The following is a 27,140-nucleotide window of genomic DNA, read 5'->3' as shown; positions in this document are numbered from 1 at the left end:
ATAAATTATTATTATTATTATTATTATTATTATTATTATTATTATTATTATTATTATTATTATTATTATTATTATTACTGGCTTTTCACATTGCAGAATTGTCTGTGTAATGCGTAGCATTTTGTGGTTCTTAGAAATAAAATACTGTAGTGAGAAAAGTTTCACAGAAAGTTTACAGGAGCAGTTACAGCATTTGAGCACTAGAGGGCAACATTTGAGTTTTTAGTATTGATAGCAAATGCATGGGATTTTTCCACATTGTACAATATTTCAGATTTGCTGCGACATGCAGTAACTTTAACATTTCCTTTACTCTTGCTGTTGATATCAGTCTAGTTGTTCAAATAAAAATAAACTGCTGAAATGCCAAATTCCTGAACACATACCTTTTTTTGCCATTCTTGTGACTGTCCATCAAATGAGTGAATTTTAAAATGGTAAAGGATGCTCGTAAAGGATCTATAACCGTGGGCCACGATGCCCAGTCACCACTGGCTTTTGTATAAAAACCTTATCAAGCCCTGGATCTGACTCAGTGATTCATGAAATAAAATAAATTATGCTGTCATGTTGATTTTGGTGATGATTTTAAATGTTTTCTAGGTATACAAGCACTCAGCAGAGGTTTATCAGTGCTTTCCTCTGGGCACATGTTGGGATTAAAAGCCACATAGGCTGGCTCTTCAGGGAGGCACAACAGAGAATTGAATTCACTGAGCTTTCAGCAGATAAATGAACCACAAATGTGTTTTAAGGATTTAAAGATGTATTCACACATCTAGTTGGCTTTTTCCACTTCCTGTCATTTCCCCATCCTTGTTTTCAAAACAAAAGACGCTCCAACCATTATAAGCAGTTATTCCTTGAGAACAGCAATGGTACTGGACAAGCTTTCACTGGAATGTGCAAATAAGTACCAACACTCTGTTTTCCAGAATCTGTTTTTCCTTCTTTTACACTGGAGAACAGCTATGATGTCTTTAAAAAGCAGATAAAAGTTATACTTTTAAAAGCAGCTTTTTTATTAATATTGACCTGAGATTTTAAGCTTTTTAATTTAATGTTGGATTGTTTGTGGCAGAGGATTAATTACTATATTTATAAATTGTATGTTTATAGTATACTGTATTTTATTTGATTGAAATTTCAATTTTAAACTGCCCAGAGTGCCATGAACTATGTAGCAATACAGAAGCTAAATAAATAAATAAATAAATAAATACATTACATAAAAGATAATGTATTGACAGTTTGCACTGTGTCCAGAAGAGAGTTAGAAAGATGGCAGATGATTTAGAAATCGAGCATAAAGGCAAACAGTTCAATTGAAATGAATTTAAAATATGCACTAAATACAAGATTTCTCAAAAAGCTTTGATAATTTTATGTGGCAAGGTTACTTAAAATGACAAAGTAGTCAATATTGTGAAATTTTGGATTACATTAAGCAGTCAGAAAGCCACAGCATGATCTATTCTTGAAATTAACACAAAAAGCTTCAGTGGTTTGTTTCAACTACAACTCAAGTATAAGCAGTGTAAATTGCTAAGTAGTTTTTATTCAAACAATTAAAATAATTGTTGGGGAGTGCATAAAGAAAGAGAATAAATGAGGTTATTATGTAAGGCTTGAGTATTGAGAAGGAACTGCTGAAAAAAGGAACCATGCCTTGTGCAGAATTTAGCCATCAGAGAAGTTTGTAAATATTTTACAAACTTTATTTTTCCTTTTTTCTTGAGTAACATAGGGCACTGATGATTTTACAAAAATGAGATTGATAAGGGATTGGGAGCATTATGCAGACATATTTCAGAAGATTTAGGGCGTTTTTTAAAAAAATAAAAAACAAGGATATTAATGAAACCCATGTGAGGGTTCTATGTATGGCTCCACTTTTGCTCCAAATAAATCACCAGGCTTATGTTTTGCAATGGGGTAACATTTATTGGATTATTTAATAACAGTCCAGCATCAACGAATGTGTTCCAAGTTTTCTCCCAGTCAAACAACCAGTCAACCGGGGGTTTCCAATCTTCAAACATAAAAGGGTTTCCGCTCTGAACATTCCAAGGGCCGGGCCACTCAGGCGGGTTGTCCGCGTTCAATAATAATCCTTTCTCTCCTTCCAATAGGGGGGTGGTGCCCTCTTCTCAAAAGTCCACCCAGTCACACTCCCGGGTATCTGCCAGGGGGTCTCTCAATTCCCCTCTGATGCATCTCCCACATCCTCCTTTCCATCCTCTCTGCTCCCTCTCAACCTTCTCCTTCTCTTCCCTTAACTTCTTCCGCCACTCCTTTGTCTCTTTCTCACCCCAGTAAGATGGCTTGGGAGTGAGTTCTCCTCTGTGCATCCGCTTCTTCCTTTGCAACCCTTAGCTTTTCCACTTGCCCAGTCCAAGGGTCTTCTATCAAAATCCATTCCCAATTATCCAGTAACTCCCCTTCTCTTTTTATAATCTCGGAACCCCGCCTCCACTACTTCCTGCCCTTTTTCTCCTGCGTCCACCAAGAGAGTCCCAGTCTCTTTAACCATTATTTCGTTTAAACTCTTCTCTAGGTTCCCCGGGTCTGGTCCAGGTGGTCTTGTCTTTCTGGGTGGGGAACTGGTGGGGTTTGACTTTCTTTCTCAGCGGTTGGTGGAAGGCAGTCCCGTGAGAGGGGTCTCTCTCTCTCACTTCTGGTCTCACAACCCATCAATTTACTTTTTAGTCATGAAAATTACTAGTGAAAATTAATGACTAATGCATTGCTTTAAAAAGCAACAATTCCAAGCTCTCACACTCCATAGTTCTGTGTAGACAAAACTTTTATCTCACTTTTCTTCTTTGCATAAACACCTTCGTGTGAGAGGCGTTTTGTTACAAGTCCTATAAAAGAAGATGAAGATCCAGTTTTATGAGGTATTATAGGTTTATTTCTTTGAAGTCATGTACTTCTATTAAGATTTAGAAATTCACGTACAAAACTGAACTCCAGCTCTGCATATGTTAACATAACATGAACTGTCATTCCAAAATGAGGTGCTGTGCTTGAATTTCTTCTGATAAGATACAATCCATGCCAAAAAAATTCCACACTGCTGAAAACTAGAAGTAATGCATTACAGCCACTGAGTCTGTGTCTTTGGAAAACAAGATTTTTAAACAATTCTCATCATGAAAGTTAAGTACAATGACCTGAAAAAGAGTAAACAATACTTACACAAGGCAAAAATGTTACTTACTGTCATTCAAAACTTTATAAAGAGATGCTGAAAAGTACCTAAAATAGTCATTTCTTTTATAAAATTTCAGTAATAAAATATTGCTTGCAATAAATAAAAAAATGTAGGTTTCATGAATACTGCTTACCCCACCAATTCTTGATACCTAAAAACATTTCCCTTGTTAATCTCCAATGTTATTTACAGGCAGTCTGAAATAGTGAACACTGGAATATTTCTCACTGGTCACTACAAGAACACAGTTAATAATAGGAAACTAGGTGACTTTCAGAGCCGAAACTGGTCCCCAAACACTTTTAACTGTTTAAAATGAAATAATGCATGTAACATCCTTTGTACCTTCTAACTGATACAGGTTTAGAATTTTCCAAATGCATCAGAATGAAATTAAGGAAGGTGAGAAACACAAGCATTGCTGCACCTATATGGATGTGTTAGATTTCATTGCTGCTCGTCCCATCTGTAGACATGGCAATTTGGAACAGTTCTTTAGCAACTGCTCTATAGCAATATGACGGACATTAAGTTGTGAAGCCAATGAGTCTTTTTCTTGTACTTGTTGAGTCAGCTCTTCAAACACATCTGAAATAAAAGTTAGCATCTAGTTAGTCTTTCAAGCTTCCATCAAGGGTTTGCAATTCTATAGTTGAATTTTCAAGAAAAATAAGGGGAAACTAATGAGCATCTACATTGGCTTTGCCTATACTAGCTTCTCTAGAACGAATATGGCTACTTTGCATTAAATGCCAGTTTCCAAAATTAGCTTCTATATTGCCAGGAATGGAAAACTATCATCTGTATTTAGCAACAGGGCCTATTATGTTTTATCAGTAAAAGAAATCCAGGGGGACAGGGTGGAAGGGGGGTTGCTTAACTGTAACTGTAGTTCTTTGAGTGTTCATCTGTGAATTCACACCTATGGGTTCTTTCTGAGCCTGCACAAAACTCCCTTAGAACATCCCAGAGCCTAAAAGGTCTGTTAGACTGATCCTCTGCATTGTGTATGCTCTGCTTATCTTGTGGTGAATCTTCACATTTCTCAGTCTGCCATTGTCCAATTACACAATCTGGAGTGACAGACTGAGGGGAGGATGGATGGGTTTTTTGTTTGTTTGTTTTGTCTTTCAGAGCGAAGTTTGGGAAACTGGCAGTGTTACGGACATTTTCAGTGAGAGTGAAACTAATGTTGTTGGTACTGTGAATACAACCCCATACCTTTTATTGTTTTCCTCTTCTTATGCAGGTTATCTATTATATTGTCAGTCTTCCTGTTAACCCCCCCCGCCCCTATCAAATGGTAGATCATATGTGGGTGATCTGGAGTCCTCCAAAAGACCACCAGAGTGTAGCTGAGCACATTTACAGAGTGTACTGCTGCAGACATGTCATTAGTCATGCAGACTGTGGCATGTCTTGTTGCATGCATCTCCTGTGTGGCAAGTGTCAGGGCCTCCTGTTGAAAAGTCACAGCTAAAGTACATATCCTCACACAGGCTGTCCAAATGGACTGAATGTTGTCCCACAGAAATCTGTGGTACTCTCCCATTGCATCCTGATAATTCCCCACTCTTATTCCCAATGCTGTGGCTGAATATATCCTCATACCAATTAAATCTTGCAGCCCTCCCTGTTACTAGAAATTATGTAGTGAATCTCTTTGATCTTGCCACCTGATATATGAGACTGGAGTAAGACTGAAAGTCTTCAGATGGGGAGGGTGGATATGTGTCTCTGATTTCGGAGTAGTCAGAAGAGAAGGGGGGGTGGCGGCATCTGATGAGTCATTGGATTTGGAGGCTTGCAAACCAAGGTACCGCTAATTTCCTGTTATTCCTTTCCCTCAGGAATGGAAGATGGCTTGTGGTGCCTCTTTGCACTCAATGAAGATTGAGTGAAAATGAGGTATTTATTTACCTCAGTGGGCAAAAAGTGAAACTAGAGATTATCTGAGGCTATGCACCAGTGCAATTGATTTGAAGATTTATTTAAACTGCAGCACATAAACAGAGAATAAGAACCATGAAATGAAACATTATAAAAGAAACCAAAGGAAAATCAATGAATTCCTGACATAAAACAACAATGAAATTAAAAGTGTAAATCAGAACAACTTGTATTTATAGTTATTTATTGAAATTATTTCTATTTTGTTGTATCTATTCAAATGGCTTTAGTGAGGAAGGAATCAGGCTGCTTTGTGCAGGAAAATGTATGTAATAACTGGTTTGATTTTTATGAATGTTATTGTTTTCATGGAAAGTTGCTGTTCTGATTTCTACTTGAAAATATTTCATCCTTTCCAAACAAACAAAAGATAATCTTAACATCTCTGTTCATTGGGTTAAATAAATCTTCAATTAATTGCACCTGCAAGCAACCTAGTGTCAGTTTTTTATTAAGTTTTTTTACCCACGAGTAAAAAGGACCTCATTTTCATGGAGCAGGCCTGGTAAGAGTCTCTTTCGTTCAGTGTTCCATGGTAGAACACTTTGAAGCATCTTTAGAGTATTTAGTTGCTGGGTTTGAGGTTGGTTTCAATTTCAATGATCTCTCGATATCAAGGGAGCACTGCATATTTTTACCTTTTAAAATGATAAGACCATCTGGAAGGAAAATTAGCTCATGGGGTCTTTGGCTTCAGTGTTGAACCATTCCTGATGATTCTGAGGAAGGCATGAAAGATGGTGTTCAGTTGCTGGTTCCAAAGGCTTCAATGTTTACATAGGCCTTTGTTTCTGTCTCAGTGCAGAAGTAGTGTCCTTAGGTTTCCTCAGAATTGGTGCAGGAGCCCTCAAATCTGATTGGGATGACCTTTTGTCTGAATGGGTCTTCTGCCTCTTGACTCGTTTTGATGTTAATGACTTCTAAACCATATGAGTTACATTGCAGTTGGCATTGATTCCATGTCAGGTCTCTCTCCAGCACCAGTGATCTGGAGATTGATCAAGGTGGAATACAATTTGTGTGAGATCACTGTTTCCATCATGGATTGGGAGTGATGGAGCTTTTGCTGATGCTTCAGGGATGGAGAATGCCTCTCCCAAACTGTAAATGCTGTTCCCGATAAAGACTAGTGGAAACTGGATTGGCCTTGAGCTATTTCACCAGATTAGCAAGGCTTCCACAAAGTGGACCGTTTCTCTACAGCTTGCTGAGTGAGGTGGCTGCAATCTGGTAAGTGGCTGAAAGCCAGTGAAGTCTCAGTACTAAGGAATCTTCAGTTTTGTCATTTTGGGTTTGCTGCAACATACCCTCTAATTTTGAGAACTGCTGGGCTGAGCTCTGCTTCTGCCTCTCTCTCTCTCTCTCTCTCTCTCGCGACTCCACACATAACCACACAGGGTTGACATGAACAGAACCAAAGAAGTTAAACAAGATTGCTGCATGAAGGAGGAAGAAATCTCCCTGTGTGGAGGAAGGCAGAGTTGCGCACACATGATGGCTTAGAGGGGACCTTGGTTTGCTGGCCTAAGAATCAAAAGGTTTCTTCCTCTTTTTAGCCGTAGAGGAAGACACTGATGTCAGTGAAGATGTAGATCTCACTGTTGAAGGCCTATGCTCAACATCGAGGAGAGGTGCCAGTTGTGCAGATTATGTATCCTGAGATGCTGGATCATCCTAATGAAGAATTGCCTCCATTAGTATCTGCTGTTTGAATGGTGTCTTAAATATGGGAAGTGTAAACACACAGGTTGCTGTTTCTTTAGAGATGCTGTTGACAGCATGTAGTGATTTCTTCCACAGACAGATTTAAAACAGGATTGGTGATTTTTCATAGCCCCTTTAATAAAATTTCAGCAAAACTGTCAGGTTTTTGTCTGGTGCCCCTCATCCAAACAGTAGAGGTATTTTGAGTGTGAGGGGGTTCACTTTCTTAATAGGCCTGTTGGAGCCAACAAAGGGGGGAAGACCTCGGGACAATGAAAACTTTTTTTAAAATAGGAGAAATACTGATAGGACAAAGACAACAAAAAAATGAAGGACAAGGAGAACACAGTCCATGACAAGTTTTTTTTTTTTTAAAAGAAGGGTCTGAAATGATTCAAGAGATGTTTCCTCAGAGGTAGCTGAAAGGAAACTGAGGATTCATCATAGGGTGGGACCAATCTAACAGACTTTTTAGGCTCCATAAATTTCTGAGGGAGTTTTGCACATGTGCATAAAAAACCTGAAAGTGTAGACTTCCGGCTTGACGCTGCAATGAGACAGCAGCAGGACGACTGAGCTCCTTCCCCTGGGCTGACCTCCGACCTGTTTGGGACACCCCAGGGGGTTAAAACCATGCCGAACAAGTGGTGAAATGGGAGGAGAAGCCTCTTGATCACGAGAGGGACAGCAGTTACCTACGTTTTACCCAGGAAACTCCCCAAACAACCAGCGGGCGGAAACAAGCAGCTGAAACAGCTTGCTTGCAAGTCGCCAGAAGCTGGCAAAAGAAGAAGCGATAAATCAGCCAACTTAACAATGTTGTTACCACTGGGTGAGATATAAAATCTAAATTGTATTGTTCTATCACCATTCCTGGATGGAATAATAATCCCTTTAAACATAAAAAAGTGTATTTTTGCCCAACCACTAAACTGAACAGCAGTGGATCTGGAGAAGGGGAAAGAGATGCAAGAGATGCAAAGAAAATAAATTGGACATTAACTAAACAATTATACAATGGTGCCCTGCATAGTGACGTTAATCTGTTCCAGGAAAAACGTTGCTATCCGGAAACATCGCTATACGGAAAGAAAAACCCCATAGGAAAGCATTAAACTCTGTTTAATGCGTTCCTATGGGGGGGGTAAACTCACCGCTAAGCAGGAATCCTCCACAGGGCCGCCATTTTCGCCGCCTCGGTAAGTGAGAAATTGGTGCGAAAACGTTGTGGGCAGCCATTTTGGAACCGCCGATCAGCTGTGTGAAAATGGGGCCTTTGGGAGGACCACGGGGGAGGGCTCCCCCGCGGTCCTCGCAAAGCCCTAGCCGGCATTTTCGCCCAGCTGAGTGGCGGGCGCTTGGGAAGGAGCGTGGGGGAGGGCTCCCCCGCACTCCTTCCGAAGCGCCCACCAGCTTTTTCGGCCAGCTGACCAGCGAGCACTTGGGAAGGAGTGGTGGGAGGGCTCCCCCGCGGTCCTTCCAAAGCGCCCACCGGCCTTTTCGGCCAGCTGGGAAGGAGCGCAGGGGAGCCCATAGGGAACATCGCAATGCGATCACTTTTGCGATTGCAAGATCCACATCGCTATGCGGATTCGTCATTAAACGGGGCGCCTGTTAAGCGAGGCACCACTGTACTTCAAGGAAGGAAGTTCAGTAGTATTTTGAAGTTAAAATTAAGAAATTCTCCTCTTTAAACTATTTTAGCCTAATGATGCTGGGAGTTTTAAATTGTTTTGACTATCTACAGAGTTGGCAAAACGCCCAGAGCATGACCTTGAATACTCAAACTTTGAACTCTTGTTTTGACTCTCCATTTTTTTTCCTGAGAACTGACCAAAACATAGACAATTAACTCTGGAAAGTCTAATACAAGCATCGAATGAACAAGGCTGCCAACTTACGTCAGAGTGATTTATTGAACCAATCATTGGTGGAACTACACTGATTGCTTTAAGCTACTAGACGTATTTTACTTGGAATATAAATACTTGGCATCTTGGGACACAAAACTACTACAAGGAAAATTTTGGGATGAAACAAAATCTACCCTTCAAGCAATCTTAGAAATAGTAAGATCCCATAATGAAGATGTGAAAGCATTCAATGCGCAACTAAAGAAGGACTTTATTCCACAGGATACAGAGAATTATGAACAAGGAAATGTGAGGGTGGAGGATGATATATGCCAACCAAAAGAAGGGCTGGAGAGAAGTAGAGGGGAAAAGGCAGGATATTTAACTCCAGTCCTAAAGCTGAGGAGAACCTTAGCTGTGCTAAGGGAAGATAAAGGGATAAAACCAGCAAAATTAATTTAAAATAGCCAGGAAGATTTAATGGAGATAGATCAAGTACATAAAGATCTATTGGAGATAGATCAACTGTATAAAATGGTTGTTGTGGGTTTTTCGGGCTTCTTGGCCGTGTTCTGAAAGTGGTTCTTCCTAACGTTTCGCCAGTCTCTGTGGCCGGCATCTTCAGAGGACAGCAAACTGTGCTCTGGGTAGGCTTGAGAGTGGGTGGAGTATTTATGGCTGTGAGAAGGCTAGTTTGTGAGGTAGGCTATTGTCCTAATCAGGAGATGGTTGATTAATGTGTTTTGTTGTGGATGTATTGTTTTGATGAGGAGGGGAGATTATCTGTCCCTGTGGTTGATGGGTGTCATTAGCTGGTCTTTTGTGTGCAGTAATCCCCTGACCTTGTGGCTGGGTAGAGTTCATTGACCTTTTGCACTCTGTGTTTTTGAGAGCTGGGAGCCAGGTTTTGTTGAGTTTCAGACATTCCTCCTTCCGAAATACTGAAATACTGGACAACACCAGCAATCATTACGTCAGACTGCACAGGGAAGCCATTGAAATCCACAAGCATAAACAAAACTTCAACCGGAAGGAGGAATGTCTGAAACTCAACAAAACTCAACAAAACCACAGGGACAGATAATCTCCCCTCCTCATCAAAACAATACATCCACAACAAAACACATTAATCAACCATCTCCTGATTAGGACAATAGCCTACCTCACAAACTAGCCTTCTCACAGCCATAAATACTCCACCCACTCTCAAGCCTACCCAGAGCACAATTTGCTGTCCTCTGAAGATGCCAGCCACAGAGACTGGCGAAACGTTAGGAAGAACCACTTTCAGAACACGACCAAGAAGCCCGAAAAACCCACAACAACCATTAGATCCCGGCCGTGAAAGCCTTCGCGAATAAACTGTATAAAATGTTTTCAGAAGACACAAGGGACGGCAGAATTTTTAGGGAGACAGAAACAAATATTGGGAAAAGACGCACAAGAGAAGAAATCACTTAGACAGATGAAAAAGAAGAAAATATTAAGTTAGCCCTCAACACAAAAGGCATGTAAAGGGGCATATCTTATCATAAAAAAGGAAACTAAACTGAAATAAGGGATCACAGATCAGGATAAAGGCATACAACGGTGGTTTTCAAGATCAACTGAAGCTAGATATAAGGATGGGGCAAATCAAATAGTACTTAATATACACTAGATATAGACATGATAGAAAATGTGGAGATAGAAATGGCTAAACAATTATATAAAGAAAATCAGTAAATGCTTTAGATAACATCTATTATGTGTTAGGAACCTACTCAGTTATTATTGGCATAAAATATAAAGTTCATCGGTTAAATCACCTCAAAGTTATATAGATTTGGAACTGGGACTACTTTTGCTGGGTATGTTTCTAGAGGATTTTGAGAGCACTGTATGCTCTGAGAGCAATATCATGATAGTAGCCAAAATTGTATATTAAAATATACAAATGAATGGTATAGATGTTTAAAAATATAGATTTTGAAGAGATAACCAAGAAGACACTAAGACACAGAAAACAAATATTTATGAGCAACTCATGTAACAAGTAGTTTAACAAGCACGAATGGAACTAAGCCGAAAAAATTAATTTAAAAAATTTTTAAAACAGAACCCAAAAGTGTAAATCACAGAAACAACAAATAAGTGCTGATATGCTACTAAAACTCACCTTGTATTTGCTTGAGAAACTTCTTATTCAGTTGTTCCACCTCCCCAAGAGTCATCATATTCACTGAAACATGAACAAAGTGTCACAGGTTAAGCAGCAAAAGACTAGGAAGCAGGGCACCTTATAGGTGTAACTGGAAACATTATCTGCCAATATAATATTTACAATCGTGGTAGCAGCTATGTTAAGGATAAAATCAATTTACCGCTTGACAGCAGTTCAGATTTTCCCTTTTATTGTAGCTCTAAACTAATATTCTAAAAACACTAGTACCTTTGATTTCTAAAAGCAGCAAATCATATTGCTCTGACCATATTATTCTGATTTTATTCCTTATGAATCTTGATGCTTTAAGAAGACTATGAACAGAATAGCTCCTATTCAGCAAAAAGCATGCCCGTTTATTATTTATTGCTTCTTCACCTGTGAGCACAGCATTTAGGTCCCTCCTAGCTAGAACTAGGCTTGCATAATAAATACTAAACGTTTATCTATCATTCTAAAATTGATCAAAAAAGACACCACAATATTAAGTTAGCACTGCAATATTATTCAACTTTACTCAAGAAGATCCTCAATGGATCACATACCCTGGGATTAAGTGTGTTTCAGACTATAGCCTAAAATCACACTTTTAACAAAGTGATAAATATGACAGATGATTTCCAAAAATGTAAAATCAAGTCGTTTTGTTTACACTACTTCGGTATCTGCATGAACTGAGAAGACTCTACTGGTGAATTGTCAGGTCAATAGAAGCACTGGGCAAGCAGGTTTAGTAAGGAAAATTTCCCACATTTCATGCTACATTTGACAATTTGGTACAACTGCCAGATCTATCCAGACATGTTTTAGGCGAGCATACCAAAATTACATTTATTCTCTCTCCCTTCAAGTAACTTTCCAACAAACCTGCTCTTAAGATTTTCCTAAAAGTACAGAACAAAACACATTCAAAAGTACACAGATCTCATAACTTCTTCCACTTACATTGCTCCCTGCTGTACTGGGGATATCTTCTTTGGACAGAAGTATCTGAGTCCTCTTTAGTTTTTTCTGACTCTGAAGACTGGTTATGATTTGACCACAATGAACTACCGCAACAAAATGCAGTACCCGTTTGTTGCAGTACATCAAGTTTAAAATCACTGGATTCTCTTGGCTTCAGAATATTTTGTGAACAGTTTGAGATACTCCCAGAGTTCCCATCTATCCATTTTGCAGAATATTTAGGGACCTGAGAATCAAATTGTGGAAGTAGCTTTCTCTCTCTCTGACGTCTAAAGCTAAAAAGCCGGTGCTCCGTTTGTTTTGAATCTTCAGTATCCAAATCCAAATCTTTGTTTTGTGCATATTGTATAATCCAGTTAATTTTTTTGCTCAAGATATTTTTCAGTTCTGCATATGTACTCTTAGAAAGTTTTGACCGTGGGCAACTCTGATTTGCTATTAAATGGAACTTCTCAAAGCAGTCTCTGTGTCCCCTTAATGATCTTGTATGCAGAAGATCAGATTTTGGTATACCTAGGGAAGAAAAATGTGTATGTTGATATAACAAACATAATATCAAATGAAAGAATCCAAGAATTTTAAAAAGAAAAATACAGAATTCAAAACCATCCTTTAAGTACATGCTAAGCAATGTAAATGATAACCACTGAGCCTCATGGTGCAGTGGTTAAACTGCTGTACTGCAGTCAAAACTGTGCTCACGACCTGGGGTTCAATTCCAGGTAGCTGGCTCAAGGCTGACTCAGCCTTCTATCCTTCCGAGGTCGGTAAAATGAGTACCCAGCTTGCTGGGGAGGGGCAATGTGTAGACTGCATAATTAACTTGTAAACCGCTCAGAGAGTGCTTGAAGCACTATGGGGCGGTATATAAGCAGCACACTTTGCTTTTGCTTTGCTTTTTTTATAAGTGATATCAACAAAATCTCATTATTAAGAAACAGGCTTCCAGAGCAATACTGAAAACAATGATTCATAAATATGAACGTATTTACATTTACAGCTTATCTTCTCAAATATATGACATTTATCTGGTGTGCTATAGCTATGTACACAGTTTTAATCATGCCACGTGGGTAGTTTAGTATTACAAACAGGTTGCAATGGAACACATGGTTTAACATGGTACTTTCAAATGTCTATTTTAAAGTAATATGATTCAAACAGAGAAATACAGTTTCATTTTCCTATGGGGGAGGAAAAAAATCACCAAAATTAACAAAGACTCAGAAACAGTGTTAAACGCTTGGGATCGTTGAAGCACCTTCTAATACGGGTGCACACCTGATTTGGCTTTGATCTGAGTCTTTGTTAATTTTTGGTGATTTTTTTCTTCCCCCATAGGAAACAATTGAGCCCAAGAGCTCAATTGTTTCCTATGGGGGAGGAAAAAAATCACCATAAATTAACAAAGACTCAGAAACAGTGTTAAACGCTTGGGATCATTGAAGCACCTTCTAATACGGGTGCACACCTGATTTGGCTTTGATCTGAATCTTTGTTAATATTTGGTGATTTTTTTCCTCCCCCATAGGAAACAATTGAGCCCAAGAGCTCAATTGTTTCCTATGGGGGAGGAAAAAAATCACCAAAAATTAACAAAGACTCAGAAATAGTGTTAAACGCTTGGGATCGTTGAAGCACCTTCTAATACGGGTGCACACCTGATTTGGCTTTGATATGAGCCTTTGTTAATTTTTGGTGAATTTTTTCCTCCCCCAAAGGAAACAATGGAGCTGTCAAATTTTGACAGCTGTCAAAAGTTGGTGGGGGAGGAAAAAATTCAGCAAAAATTAATGAAAAGTGAGATCAAAGCCAAATTAAGTTTGCACCCGTTTTAGAAGGTGCAGAAGCTATTCCAAGCATTTAAAACCATTTTAGACCCCTTTATGACACACTTAAATTTGCAAAAATTGACTTCGCAAACCCATTCAAATGCATTGAGTCGGCTTCAATGCATTTCAATTGGGGAACCGGGTTTCACACAATGATGTTTCCTATGGCGATTTTCGCTTAAGGACGGCAATCCGTTCCAATTGGAACGGATTAACCGGTTTTCAATGCATTCCTATGGGAAATGGTGTTTCGCAGAACGATGGTTTCACACTGCGATGAATTTTTTTGAACCAATTAACATCGTTGTGCGAGGCACCACTGTACATACATGAATGGTTCGAATTTTTGAAAGATGTCTGGAATTTGGGGGGACAACTGGGAAGCCACTGAGATGTAAAAAATAAATAATTGTAAGCAAATCATGTAACACAAAGTTTGATAAGCACAAATCAAATGTAGATAGAGTGAAAAACTAATAAAATGTTAAAAAAAACAACAGAAGTCTAATGTGACATCTCAAACTCATCCTAGAGACTGAATTTAGCATTCTGCAGCCTGATGGCCACATGGCAGGATTTCATTAAATAATTCAAATAAGATTGGTTAGTGACTAACTTTTGACCAAACTCCGGGAGGCAGTGGAAGACAGGCGGACCTGGCATGCTCTGGTCCATGGGGTCACGAAGAGTCAGACACAACTTAACAACAAGTGACTAACTAGTTGCTAAACATTAAAAGACAAATGAACTGCTCCAGATAAGAAATTATCATTATCAGTTAGCAAAATTCACCTATCCTCCACATTACCTTAGCATTTTTATTTTATGGAGCTGTTTTACAACACTGTGGAAATACACTGTCTGACCTTTTTCCCCTTTCTGACTCTGATGTCCAAATCATCAAGTGAGTTTTTGCCAGTCTAACCCAGAGCTAATACAGGATTTACCTGAATCAGTCACACAGGCCTAGTTTGCAGCTCTATTCCTAACAATTTTGTATCATAATCTAAACGTAAATCACCTTCCAACAGTTGTAAATTAAGTAATAAACAGCCACTGGCTAACAGCTTAGTTAGTACATTATGTCCTCCTATCAAGTTGGAACCAATTTATAGCAACTCTCATAGGGCTTTCCAGGTGAATGAAATATTTAAGGAGTGGCTTTACCAATTACACTTCCCCAGTTAATTTCTGTGGCTAAGGGGGGATTTGAGCTCTAGTTTCCAGAGTGCTAGCCCTTCACTCTATCCACTACACCACAGTGGGTACCTACTAAGCCTGACACTTACACTATGCCAATAAGGATTCTCTGTATTTGAAGAGTTTTAACTGAATATTAAAAAGAAATTTTGTCCCAACTTATTTTTATCTTCTTAAAGATAAAAACATATTTACAACATAATGTAAATTACAAAACCTACAACTGTATTATCTACTTTCCAATAAACACTTTAAAACTATTTCTGCAGCCTTCCACAATTGAAGATCTATCTCATTATATGTAACAGCCAGCATTAGCTTTTGTACCCAGCTCATGATGCTCTGTTACACAATAGCTGATGAGTTTGTTTTCTTTTTATGTGCAAGTCTTGGCTCCTCCGAGTTCTGCTAGCAGCTGTGCAAGTTCAAAGAACAAAGAACAAGCACAGACATAGCTCTGTCGCCAGGAGTTGCAACAAAGCCATCAACTCCCCACTCTATCTCTTTCTCTCCACCAACCCCATTGTTTCACCAGGCTGGATGGTGTTAAAGTACTTATTTGCTTAAAAAGAATTATCCCTATGTAACTGATCATTAAATACAATGACATTTTAGACTTTTAGATTGTTAGATGGGACTGTGTGAGCAAAACAGAATTTTGTTAAGGTTTTTGCTGCAGCATTTTGTAACGAATTTCTGTCTAAGTCCATGGGCCAGCACATTTACTAACAATTTTTTAAAAAGCACGCTGCAATTTTAATTAGTATACAAGCAAAGTATTAGTATACAAGTGAAATTATAATTGATTATAATTAGACATGGGCTATTCATATTCGTATCCCTGTGGATTCAAACATGAACAGCAGCACCATAGGTGTCACGAAGGTCCATTCCCCCCCCCCCCGAATCATCCAGTCCACTCACTGCACAACACTGGGGTCCTTTGTCATTGTCATCCTCGCGGCAATCGCAAAGAAGCCTGGCTGGCTCTTCCCCACCTCCTTATGCAGCCAACCACTTTGGTGAGGAGGTGGGATGGTGAGTCTCCCCACTCAGCTGACGAGTGGTCAGCTGCACAGGGAGAAAGGGAAGAACCAGCCACACTCCTTCCATGATTAATGCGCCAACGAGGAAGGATCCCAGGATTGCGTGGCAACTAATGAGTGGACTGGGCAGTTCTAGGGGAGGGAATACAGTACGTATATGTCTGTGGCACCTGCGGTGCAGCTTATTCATGTAGGGGCACTGATAACATACACTATGTTGATCAAAATACAGTACTGGAAAGCTTGCATACAGCAAAATGCACATGAAGATAATCTATTCCAATGAACCACCTTAACCTAAGGTACAAGGGAAAGATAAAAACATTTTGTCAGAGGGGGAATAAGGAAAGGACATCTTTCCCAATGTAAGTATCCAATTCTATCAATAAAACTGATTCCTAATATATTTCTTTAAAATCTATCTATTTATGTACAGCTTTGCAGCTTTTAGTCTTTTACATTTGATTTATTTTATATATTTGATTTTTATTCTGCCCTTCCCCCAGAACCATGACCAAGGTGGCTAAATCCATCTCTATCCTATAACCAGACCTGAAGTCAGATTCAAATGGATCTAGATAATCTGCTGCATTTAGGAAGTCTTGGAGCAAAAAGTTTACATTGTCTGGCACCTTCACCAAGAACTGAATACTCAATATTGAACTGGCCAGTAATTATCTGACAGAGGAGGGCTCAAGGTTAGCTCCTCCCGCAACCTCTTTTAGGTAAGCCAGAACACTCAGAGACATTCTGTACTCTGATTATCAAATTAGCTAGTCTACCCATGGTCTCTTTCACAAGCCAGAAAGGCAGAAATCCATGACATACACAGATGGCCTCATCTCTCCATGGATCCTGTCCACATCATAAAGCTGTACAAGCTGAAACTTATCACTGGATTATCACTAGACAAGCATGAGCTGAAGACAGATCCACTGAGACATTCCTACAAGATTTAAATTAGAAGGAATATTTTATCTGCAAAGAGTTTTACAAAATGATTCACCAGCTATTGATTTGTCTGAGTTCTTGTCTCATGGCCAGACTACAAGGCCTTGACCACTTGAGTAGCTCTGATAGTCAATTTGGGCAGTTACATTATTGTTTTAGCAACCCCTCCCCAATTTTTTTTAATGGAAACAGCAGCTCTTTCCTAAACGTTTGAACAATAGTGGAAAGTAGATTATCTTGCTCCAATTGTAGTTTTTACGTCCCCAAACGGGAAGAGATCTTGTTGCTTTCTTAGCCTTTATGGATTTTATTTATGACTCTTGGGAAGGTATTATGCCTTTTCCTTAAAATGAATCCTGGTGTACCCCTGCTAAGTCACATAGAGTGATGCACAACAATAACATCCTTGCCACCTTTATATTCTGTCCAAATCTCGTAACACTAAGGACAGACACCATCCCACCACCATACAAGCTTGAGACTGAAGTAGAAGCAGAGATTTAGTCATAGTAATAGGAACAGAAGAGGGCAGCTTCAGTAGGTGCAAGGAGTAATGGAACATTATAATAGCATAGTAACTAACAAACTACTTGATAATGGGATGCAACATGAACAGCACTGAGATTCATCACTGTAATTATTCAGACACTTTTGCCTGTGACAGAACTGAGATTTATAGCCTTCAGAAGAAACATGTTACCTTGTAGCATGGAACTGATGCCAAGTGTTTAGAGATGAGCTGACCAGCCATTAAAGTCCATATAACTATAAATGTATTTATTTATTTATTTATTTATTGGACTTATATACCGCCCCATAGCGCTACAAGCACTCTCCGGGCGGTTTACAATTTTAATTATACAGGCTACACATTGCCCCCCCAGCAATGTATCAGACCCTGTAACTATTGCTCTTTTTCTAGAACAATAATCTCCAATCAAGTTGAGTGTCAAGACTAGAATCTCAAAAATAGTGTCTATCATTGTCTGCTTATCTGCTAGCCATCTACAGTTGGCAGTAGCAACGGGCACTTCATATTCGTATCTTAGATATACAAATATGAACCGTGGTATCACAGGTGCTTCAGTTCCCTCCCCCAGAACTGGCTGGCTCACTCACCAGGCTCTGTGCAGTGCTGCGGTCCTCCTTCGCCAGAGGCATGACAACCCTGGCAGGAGCCTGGCTGGCCCCTCCACGCCCTCCTGCTCAGCTGACTACAGTACTTCAGCATGGAGGTGAGACAGGGAGTCTCCCTACTCAGCAGGAAAGTGGCTGGCTGCATAGGGGGGCAGGGAAGGCCCAAGTTGGCTCCTGCTTGGATTGGTATGCCACTACCGAAGGTGACGGCAGCACCTTCCAGAGGCCAGTGAGTGTGCTGGCTGATTCTGGGAGGGAATTGGGCCCCACAGCACATGTGGTGCTACAGTTCATAGTCGTACCCCAAAATATAAATATGAAGTGTCCATGTCTAGCTGGCTACCCATAAGCAAGTGTATTGCTTGTACTCATCTGTACTCAGAACAGATGAGTACAAGCAATATAAATTCAAATGCCAAGTAGATGCCAGCACATCTTTTCAAAAGCTATATTCTATAAAACATGAACAAGCATATTATGTTAATAAAACTAAGAAGAAACCCTACTGCAAAATGTCTAAATAAGCTCTTAAATACAGTAGATTATATATCATTTACTCTACATTGCTTTGTTGTTACATGTTTGGGGGAGGAGAATTTCCATGAATATATTAAACCGTTAAATACAGATGTACTACTCTTATTATTTGAGAACACAAAATTCCTTTCTTCAACAAGGTTACACTTCTTACAATCTGGTTTTAGAATTTCTCCCTGTCTCCAATGTCAATAGCACAGTATTATTGTACAATAAGCTACACTTACCTTCAAGGTTTAGCTCAAAACAAATATGGCAAAATGAGAGTGTCTCCCTTTCTGTTCCTAATTTGCACACACTGCAAACATTATCATCATTCAAATCAATGTTAACAAACTGCTCTTCGTTCATAGTGTCCCTAAAAGAGAAAATGAAACAGAAAACAGCTTCAACCTAGCTCCAAAATTAGCATGTGACCAAGAGTTAAAAGGAGTGAAAGAAATGAACAACTCATTGTGTAAAAACTGAAATCTACGTAATGATATCTTTATTCTTTTTACATAATTTAAGACTACAGGATTAGTTCACTTCTTCTGCATTACAGTGGACCCTTGACTTACAGACGGCTTGACTTACAGACTTTTTGAGTTACAGACTTCTTTGGCCGCAAAATTTAGGTTTGACTTGCAGCCTGAGAATTGACTTACAGACCAGAAAAAAACCAAAATGGAACAAAAAAGGCCTGTTATGGGATTAATCGGTTTTCAATGCACTGTAGGTCAATGGAGACTTGACTAACAGACTTTTTGACTTGAGAACCGCCTCCCAATACGGATTAAGTTCTCAAGTCAAGACCCCACTGTATTTAAATATTTTAAAATTCATTATACATGCATTTAAATTATACGTAATTATATTGAATTATATACAAATCATATTTTTCCTTAGCCTGACATGAAAGAAAACAAAGCACTTATTTTTAACCTGCTCACTCTGGTTTCCTGTGAACAATTAGCTGTATCAAAACTCCTAAAAGCTTCATCCCAATTCAGCTTGGCAATCACCAGCAGATGCTTTTTGCATTGTCACCCACCTAAAAACTGGAACAGACTTGCAGCTTTTACTCATCTTTTTGAGAAACACCTGTAGCTGTTTTTCCCAGTACAAAAACAAAAATGACTTGTTGGTATTGTGGCAATATTATTCTGAGTTAGTTAACACGCTGAACTACCAAAATCATTTTGCTCATACAAGGCCCCAATGCAATATGTACCTTGTTTTGAGCAATAATTAAATCCAATTAAAGTTTGGGTTATTAATATATTATAATATGTTAATTGTAACTTCAATGAACACTCTTGACAGTTAAAACATGTTTGAGTGTCTGTTTAACAGGTAGTGAACTGGAAACAAGGATTCAGAGGCCAAAAGCTTTTTTTAATTTGCCACATTTTCCACCCCAAAAACCACTAAACAAGCATATCTTTTAATCCTTCTTTTAAAAAAATGGAGCCAGTGACAAAAATTAATGACCTGACCATAGCTAATGAGTCTGACGGTTCAACCCACGTCTCTGAGAACCCAGACTCGTTTTACATGTCATCTTTTAATCAGCTGGTTTTCTCCAGAGAAGTCAACGACGCTCTTGATTCCCATCCCTCAAATTTGAACCTGGCTGTGACAAAATTAAAGGCACTTGACACATGCTCAGAGAAACACCCCCTCCCCCATTTCGACCTTCTCTAAGGGGAACAGCACTTAAGCACTGCGATGGTCTTTCGTCCCAAAACTTAACCCCCACCCCTTGTTCAATTAACGAATATTAAAACAGAGTTCAGCGACATGTTTTCAGGGCGCCCCCCCCCACACCCAATCCGCCATACGAAATATCCGCCCACTGGCAGCAGCAGCACCTCGAGGGGGAAAGGTAAGAAACGGAGAGATAAAGGCGGGGGGGGGGGAGATAAGAGGAGATCGCAGCTACTCACAAACACGGAGTGCAGCCGCGACTCCTCTGTTCGAGCAGCCCCCTCGAGGCCCCCAAACCCGGCCCTCCTCACTCGCACCCGGGCAGAAAGGCGACTCCTGGGAAAACGACTGGGAGGAGGAGGAGGAGGAGGAGGAGCCCAACTTTTTCCTCCCACCCGCCGCGACTGCACTTTCCCCCCCCCCCCCCCCAGTACTCTGCTTGGGACGCCCTTCGCTTCTTCTCTTCACCTGGGAAAACTCGCTCCTCGGGACTCTCGTGCCTCACTCGGCCGGCCGGCCTCGCGCTACTCTCCCGCCCTTACCAAGATCAACCCCCGGCACCACCTCCCAGGGCCCACCACCACCGCGCCCCCCCCGACCCGCCCCCCGCGCCTTCTGGGCGTCCCGAGTTGGCGGTTCTCCTCACCCGGGCCGCGCGTTCACAGGTGCGCTGCCTTCTCCGCCTCTCCACTTTGACCTCCCCCCCTCCGTTCTCACGAAACGTCTCTCAAAGCAGCTGCCACGGAGGAGGAGGAGGAGGAGGCGGTGGCGGCGCCAGGACCAAACCCCGAGCGCCGAGTTCGGCCTAGTCTCCTCGCGCGGGAACTCCCCCCGCCTCGCCCCGCCCCCTTTCCTCTTCCGGACTAAACCATTGCTTGTTAGGAGGGGGATCTCCAAGGTGGGAAGGGAAACTGCCCCTTCTCCTTTACCTTCTCCCCCCCTCCGCTCCTCTTGCCTTTGTTCTCTTTCGGCACCCTGGAACCCGCGCGTCACCCGCTCCTCTGTCCCACCGGCGGGCGGGTCTTCAGGCACGAAAAGTTTCGTTCCGCCTCGACAACTCCGCCGCCCCCCCTCCCGTCCTAGAGAAGAACCGACGTCAGTCACAAGAGGCGGCCTCGACTGCACAGAGCGCTGGAAAGAGAGAGAGAGAGAGAGAGAGAGAGAGAGATCGCGTGGCTCGACTTCCGGTTTTTCCCCTCCTTGTGCTCCGGTGGAGCGGAAGTAAGGATGGCGGCTGGAAAAACAGCGCGAAGCCGTCCGTGAATTTTACGTTTGGCGAACCGGAGGGGCGCCCGTTCTCCCCACGCTTTAATCTTGTATACAACAAGGGAAAGTTGTTGTTAATGATAGACAAAGAACTTTCGTGTTTCGTGGTATATGGACATTGGATCCCACCTTTTAATTTTTTTTTTAAACAGCCGATGATGCCCGAAGCTTCTCCTCCTAGGTTCGACATTTGGACAGGAAGGCAGGCTAAGGGAGTAGCTTTTAATAAAAGAGTGATTTCATAGGGAGGCTGTCCACAATTAGGAATCAAAATTAGCACAAACCCGCTTGGACGATCAGTGTTGTAAATCCCATTCTCGACCCAATGGATGAAATTGCAGGGTATACTACTTTACTGTCATTCTTCTCTCTTTCTCTCTCTCTCTCTGTGCGTCTGTGTGTGCGTGTTCCGTGCCATCAAGTCGGAACCGACTTAGAGCGACCCGAATAGGGCTTTCAAAATGAGATACTGTACGCTGATCAGCCACATTAACACCGCTGACAAACGAAGTCAATAGCCTCGATTATATCGTCGCAGTGACACCTGTCAAGGCATGGAGCTGCTGTATTTAAGGAGTGGTTTTACCAGTTCCACTCCCCCAGTGAGTTTCCACGGCCAAGTGGGAATTCGAACCCTACTCTCCAGAGTTCGAGTCTGTCTTGAGAATCTCTCATTCCAGTAAGGGTATCATAACACTGGACTAAATCGAAGAGTTACAAATGACGTTCTCAAACAGCAATATTTGAACAGTGGACTTCCGACTACATGTTGTAAATCGCACTGCCCTCGTCTCATTAACACTCTTGCAATGTCAAAATTGTGGGTTCGCTTGCCAGTGGAAGTGACACTGAAAAAAAAATGACATTTCTTTTTGTCACCAGGGACTCCCTTTGTCTGAGGGCAAGAGGCACACAGCTGTTAGCGACAGGTGCACTGAAGACCCATTCCTGCATTAAATTCTCCGGATAGTTCTCGCAGATTTAAAATACGGAGTTCCCACTTCGTTAGGGGGGGGGAATCCACAAACAGACTCGGAAGTGTCCTATCCGGCGCGTGAGACGCGTTCTACCCTCGTCTTCCCTTCTAGCCAGTCTGCGGGCTTCTGTGGCAGGGAGGCGTGGCGTGGCGGAGAGCCTGCTGTGCGCGTAACAGCCGCGTAGAGGAAACTCGTTCTTCTGAGGTTTCCCCTTTTTGAGTTTTCCGTGACGTAGAGCGCGGTCGGGGTGTGAGGGACGCTTGGAAAAAAAGGTCCCCCACCTGCGCATTGCAGAAAGCGAAATAGCCTTCCTTCCTATGAATTCAGCTTCTCGCTCAACTCCTACCCTGGCTGAAAAAAAAATGTGTTCTTTGATCGCTTCTGGGCATGGAGTTGCTCTTCTGCTGCTCTCTGCCCGTCAGTATCTGCCTCCTGAAATGGCTGCCTTGCTTGCCACATACAGGACTAGCCCTGCTTGTTGGAAGCATGGTTGCAGACTTGTCCATAGATAACGAATTGGTGTTATCTTTGAGCCTGAAGGGTCTGTTTAGCTTTCAGTGTTGGGGTCCCATCAGATCCTCCGCAAAAATGTTTTCGTTTAGTAACTTCCCTAATGATCTTATTTTGCTACTTAACCTACTAATGTGAATTAGCTTTGTAATCTCGTTAGTTAATTGATTTTCATTATACGTTTGTGTGAATGTGTGAGAGAAAATATAGGGTTGCAGACTTAATATATGGGTAACTTTTTGGTGACCTTGTATTCCAAACTAACTGTAGCTCTAAAACAGCAAAACAATAGTATTTAAGATAGAGGTAACAACAATTAAAGCATTATATTCGTCAATTAAAACATTCCAGCAGCAGTAGCAACCACTTAATAACCTGTGTGAGTGCATAACAAACTAACGAGAATACATTTGATAGTTAGCTGCCCAGAGTAGACTTTGGTCTGGATGGGCAAGGTTTATATCAAATAAATAAATAAATAAATTTCTAAGGAGGTGATTCCAAAAATTGATGGTGTTACACTAAAGTGGCATCACGCATGCCTTCTAATTGTGATGGGATATAGTTTCCCTGAAACAATTTTTAAGCCACCAATAATTTTCTAAGGTTGTAGATATTCTTAAAGAATTCTAGCCATAGACTATTATCCTGAATTGAGCTGGGAAGTAAACAGATCACTAATAAGATTATACAACATGGAAATTGTATGATCCAGTGGCTAGGCTGTAGTCAAAACCCTAGACCTGAATAAATGTCGGAACTACCTGAAAAGACAGTCTAGCAGGAAAGTATTAAAATAATAAAACTGGAGTGTAATTAGGACATGAACAATAGAAACAATTCCATTTCTTTATGAAAAGTTACAGACACCAAATTTGGATAAAACATGCTCCAGCAAGCCTTACTATATGAACATAATGCAACAGCAACAGATCAAAGAATATTCTTGTGGGAGAATGAAAGTCTATAGTAGGTTGCAAACTGATATTCATATATGTGGAAATGAAAACTATCAATACCTAAGTCTTTTCTCAACTAAATTTTAGTTTGAAATTTTTTAAACCCATCTTATCCTGGAATTGTGTTAGGAGTTACACAGTTTCTGTAACATCTAAAGACGAAATCAGAGAGAGAGAGAGAGATTATTGTCATCAGCATTCTGAAGACATTTCAGTCTAAACTGCTACATGTAGCTTTGTCTTGTAGTGTTATATAGGTATTTTAAGAGTTGTGAGGTCAAGGTAGGCTAACACAACACCCCTTAGTCCTAATGATTTGGAGTGTTGTGTTGTGTTAAAATGAAACCTACATTGGGGGCTGAGAGTGCAGCTATACTGCTGAATTTAATTGGGAGCTGGTTCAGGGTTATTAGAATCAATATAATGCCATGTGGTTTTTGTGTCAGTGTGTGCATCCTCATGGAAATTGCTACCTCCATGTCTTGCCTCTAAATTGTAAGTAGATGGGAAAGGGGAGTGTCTTTCAGCTTTCCACCTGGTGACGGTTTCTCTCAGGCTGCAGGGAGGATGGGTAAGTGATGGTGGCTCCTTGCTTTGAAGACCAACAACCCTGCTTTCTCTAATTACTGGGAATTCCAAGGAACTGAAAGAGAGGGCACAATCTGCATTCCTGTGAGGGGGAGGGGGAGCCTGCCACTGCCGGGGCTGGCCAGTGTAGTGGGCAGATCACCTTCTCCGGCATGGCAGGTGTTCTTTCTCAGCATGCTACACCTAGAACCTGTGGGGAGGCTAGGGGAAATGCCAGCGCCTCCACCCTTGCAGGCACAGCTGTGGGAATGGCTGAGCTAGAGCTAAAAGGCAAACTGGAAGACTGAGAGGAGGAAGAACACTGGCAAGATGCAGAAGAAGACTGGGCTGCACTCAAGGGAGGAGAAGTCTGTGTGGCACTGCTGCCATGAAGAGGACTAGCTGCCTGAAGGAACTGCCAGGGTAAGGTGAGATAGAGTGAGGCCCCAAGAGCCAAGGCACCTGGAAAACTAGAAAGGCACCAGGTGCTGATGGGGTCAAAGCATGCAAGTAGCTGGTCTCCCGCCTTGAGCCCTGATTCTCCAGTTACTACACTCAGCCTGATTTCTGCCTCCGTGCCCCGCACTCAGCCATCTCCAGGTCTCTAGTTCTGCCACCCAGGAGTGGGTGTGTTATGAATGTTCTGTCAGGGACCAAGGACTAGGGAATGTGGCTCCAGAAGGGTCTGTGGCTCATTACAGAAGCTGCACCTAGTCGAGGACTTGTCTGCTACCTGCCCAGAACGGCCTGAGTCCACAAGGACTTCTTCCATCCCCAGCTTGACAGAGCCTTTGTGGGACAAGAACTATGTTGTGCCTTGCCCAGAGGGGTCCAGTCTTGCTAAGGACCTTTCAGTTAGCAGCCCTGGAGGCCCTGGGTCTCCAAAGGACCATTTACCCACTGCCTGTCAGGGCCTGGGTCTAACAAAGTCTATTTCTGTTCACGGTGAAGCTGGACCCAATCTCCCCCCCCAAAAAAAAAAATAATAAAGCTTCTTTTTCTACAAAGATTCACCCTCTCATCATGGGTGGCTCACAGAGAGCTTTCAGAAAATGGTCGGGGGAGCAAAAATCATGAATTTTAGTGCAGCTGCAGGGGTGATTGTGTCAGAGCAGCAGCCTGTCCCTAGTCTGCTTGTGTTTTTAATATTTAATTTTCAAAATAGGTTTTAAACTGGCTTTGCACTAGATCAATGCAGTGACAAAATAGAAACAGATTTTAAAAAAAGAAGCATCCAGAGCCCAAACCCTCAAATAAGTAGTTTCTGTTAATACCACTCAGCCACATCCCAGCAATGTGGCTTAGAAGGATACTGTGTGGGACAGTACTAAACAGCACTGAGAGATCAAGAACCAAGAGGGCCACAGTCCTCTCTGTTTCCTCTTTATGGTCAGGGCAATCAAAGTGTTCAGGTTAGAAGTGGTACTAGAACAGATGTAAATAACAGATTGTTGGGTTCAGGCAGTGAGCAGGCTGATGGGCTTTGTGGTGATCACCAGATAATGGATAATAGGATAGCAAAGAGTCTCTTAGCAATAGATAGAAGAAGTCAGCCACACACACAGATGAATGTCTGCCAGCAGTACTCCTGGTGGGCGACTCATCAAGGAAGCAGAATGAGAAGTTTTCTTCTGGTTCCCTGCCCCCAGGAGACTGTCCTTTTATTAACATTACAAGGTCACAGGTAATGACAGCATTACAGATAGTAGACAGGGTTCAGATAGGACAATGATTACATCATGTTATTAGGGTTGGTCTGGGGAAAGGCAATTAATCAAGCCCTCTGATTGGCTTAAGGAAAGGCCTCTATGGCAAGCTCTCTATGATAATGAGAAAGAGGAAGAATGGTGGTAGCTCCTTCCCTCAGAAGCAGCCACAGGATGCTAGGAGAGTTTTCCCTCACTACAACACCCATGCTGCTTAGCAACCTTGGGAACGGCACCCCCATATCAGATGTTATCGAGATCTTGATGTCTGTATGCATTTTTGTAGCATCTATGTGTTTTCATAAAAAGTTGCAGAACTTTGTTGAGCATGTAAAATATAAGCAATGTATTTGCTCTGTGGATGTTCAGATGTGCACTTTGAGTAGATATTTGCAGCTGAATATAGGAAATGTCATGTGTAGCATGCTATGTGACATTTTCAAGTCACAGAGGTAGGTGCCAGATTTCTGTCAGTCTACTAAGAGATTCCAACTTCTGTATCTATACTAAGGGCTGAAACTACATGTTCCTCTAGATGTTGTAATTTTCTTCAGCTGTAATCAGCATAGCCACTGGTGAAGAATGATGGGAGTTGCAATGCAACACCTTCATGAGGGCCTTACTTTCCCAATTCCTTATCTGTAATAAATATGCTTCATGCACAGCCAAAGATCAGGAAACAGCTTACTGAGATTCACAGCACAATTCTTAATGTGTCTAAAAAAAATAACTCCCATTGTTTGGAGTTCTGTTGGAATTGCACAAGGTTTCATAACTTGAGGTGTTGGTGTATATCATGGTTGTACAATTGGTTCTATGACCAGTCATGCAGCTGAAATGCTCCTCATCAGTTACATGCAGCAGATTATG

General features: G+C 41.3%; 1 protein-coding gene across 9 annotated transcripts; it reads right to left on the bottom strand.

Moving 5' to 3' along the window:
* Positions 1–1,918: 1,918 nt before the first annotated feature.
* Positions 1,919–21,396, bottom strand: C3H21orf91 (chromosome 3 C21orf91 homolog). Of its 9 annotated transcripts, none has more exons than XM_078388959.1 (6): positions 19,630–19,685; positions 18,824–18,954; positions 11,873–12,406; positions 10,883–10,945; positions 3,645–3,805; positions 1,919–2,867 (listed from the first exon to the last, which is right to left on the bottom strand). In XM_078388959.1, exons 1-5 carry the CDS (start codon positions 19,662–19,664, stop codon positions 3,645–3,647), a joined length of 924 nt encoding a protein of 307 aa, XP_078245085.1. In that variant the 5' UTR covers positions 19,665–19,685; the 3' UTR covers positions 1,919–2,867. The 9 variants fall into 9 exon arrangements, with proteins under 9 accessions (XP_078245085.1, XP_078245087.1, XP_020641113.2 ...); XM_078388961.1 differs by lacking the exons at positions 1,919–2,867; positions 19,630–19,685 and adding exons at positions 2,892–3,176; positions 20,932–21,123; XM_020785454.3 differs by lacking the exon at positions 1,919–2,867 and adding an exon at positions 2,892–3,176.
* Positions 21,397–27,140: the final 5,744 nt, after the last annotated feature.

The sequence above is a fragment of the Pogona vitticeps genome, chromosome 3 (assembly GCF_051106095.1).
Source record: "Pogona vitticeps strain Pit_001003342236 chromosome 3, PviZW2.1, whole genome shotgun sequence".
NCBI lineage: Eukaryota > Metazoa > Chordata > Lepidosauria > Squamata > Agamidae > Pogona > Pogona vitticeps.
This window is presented reverse-complemented; position numbering and strand designations above follow the sequence as displayed.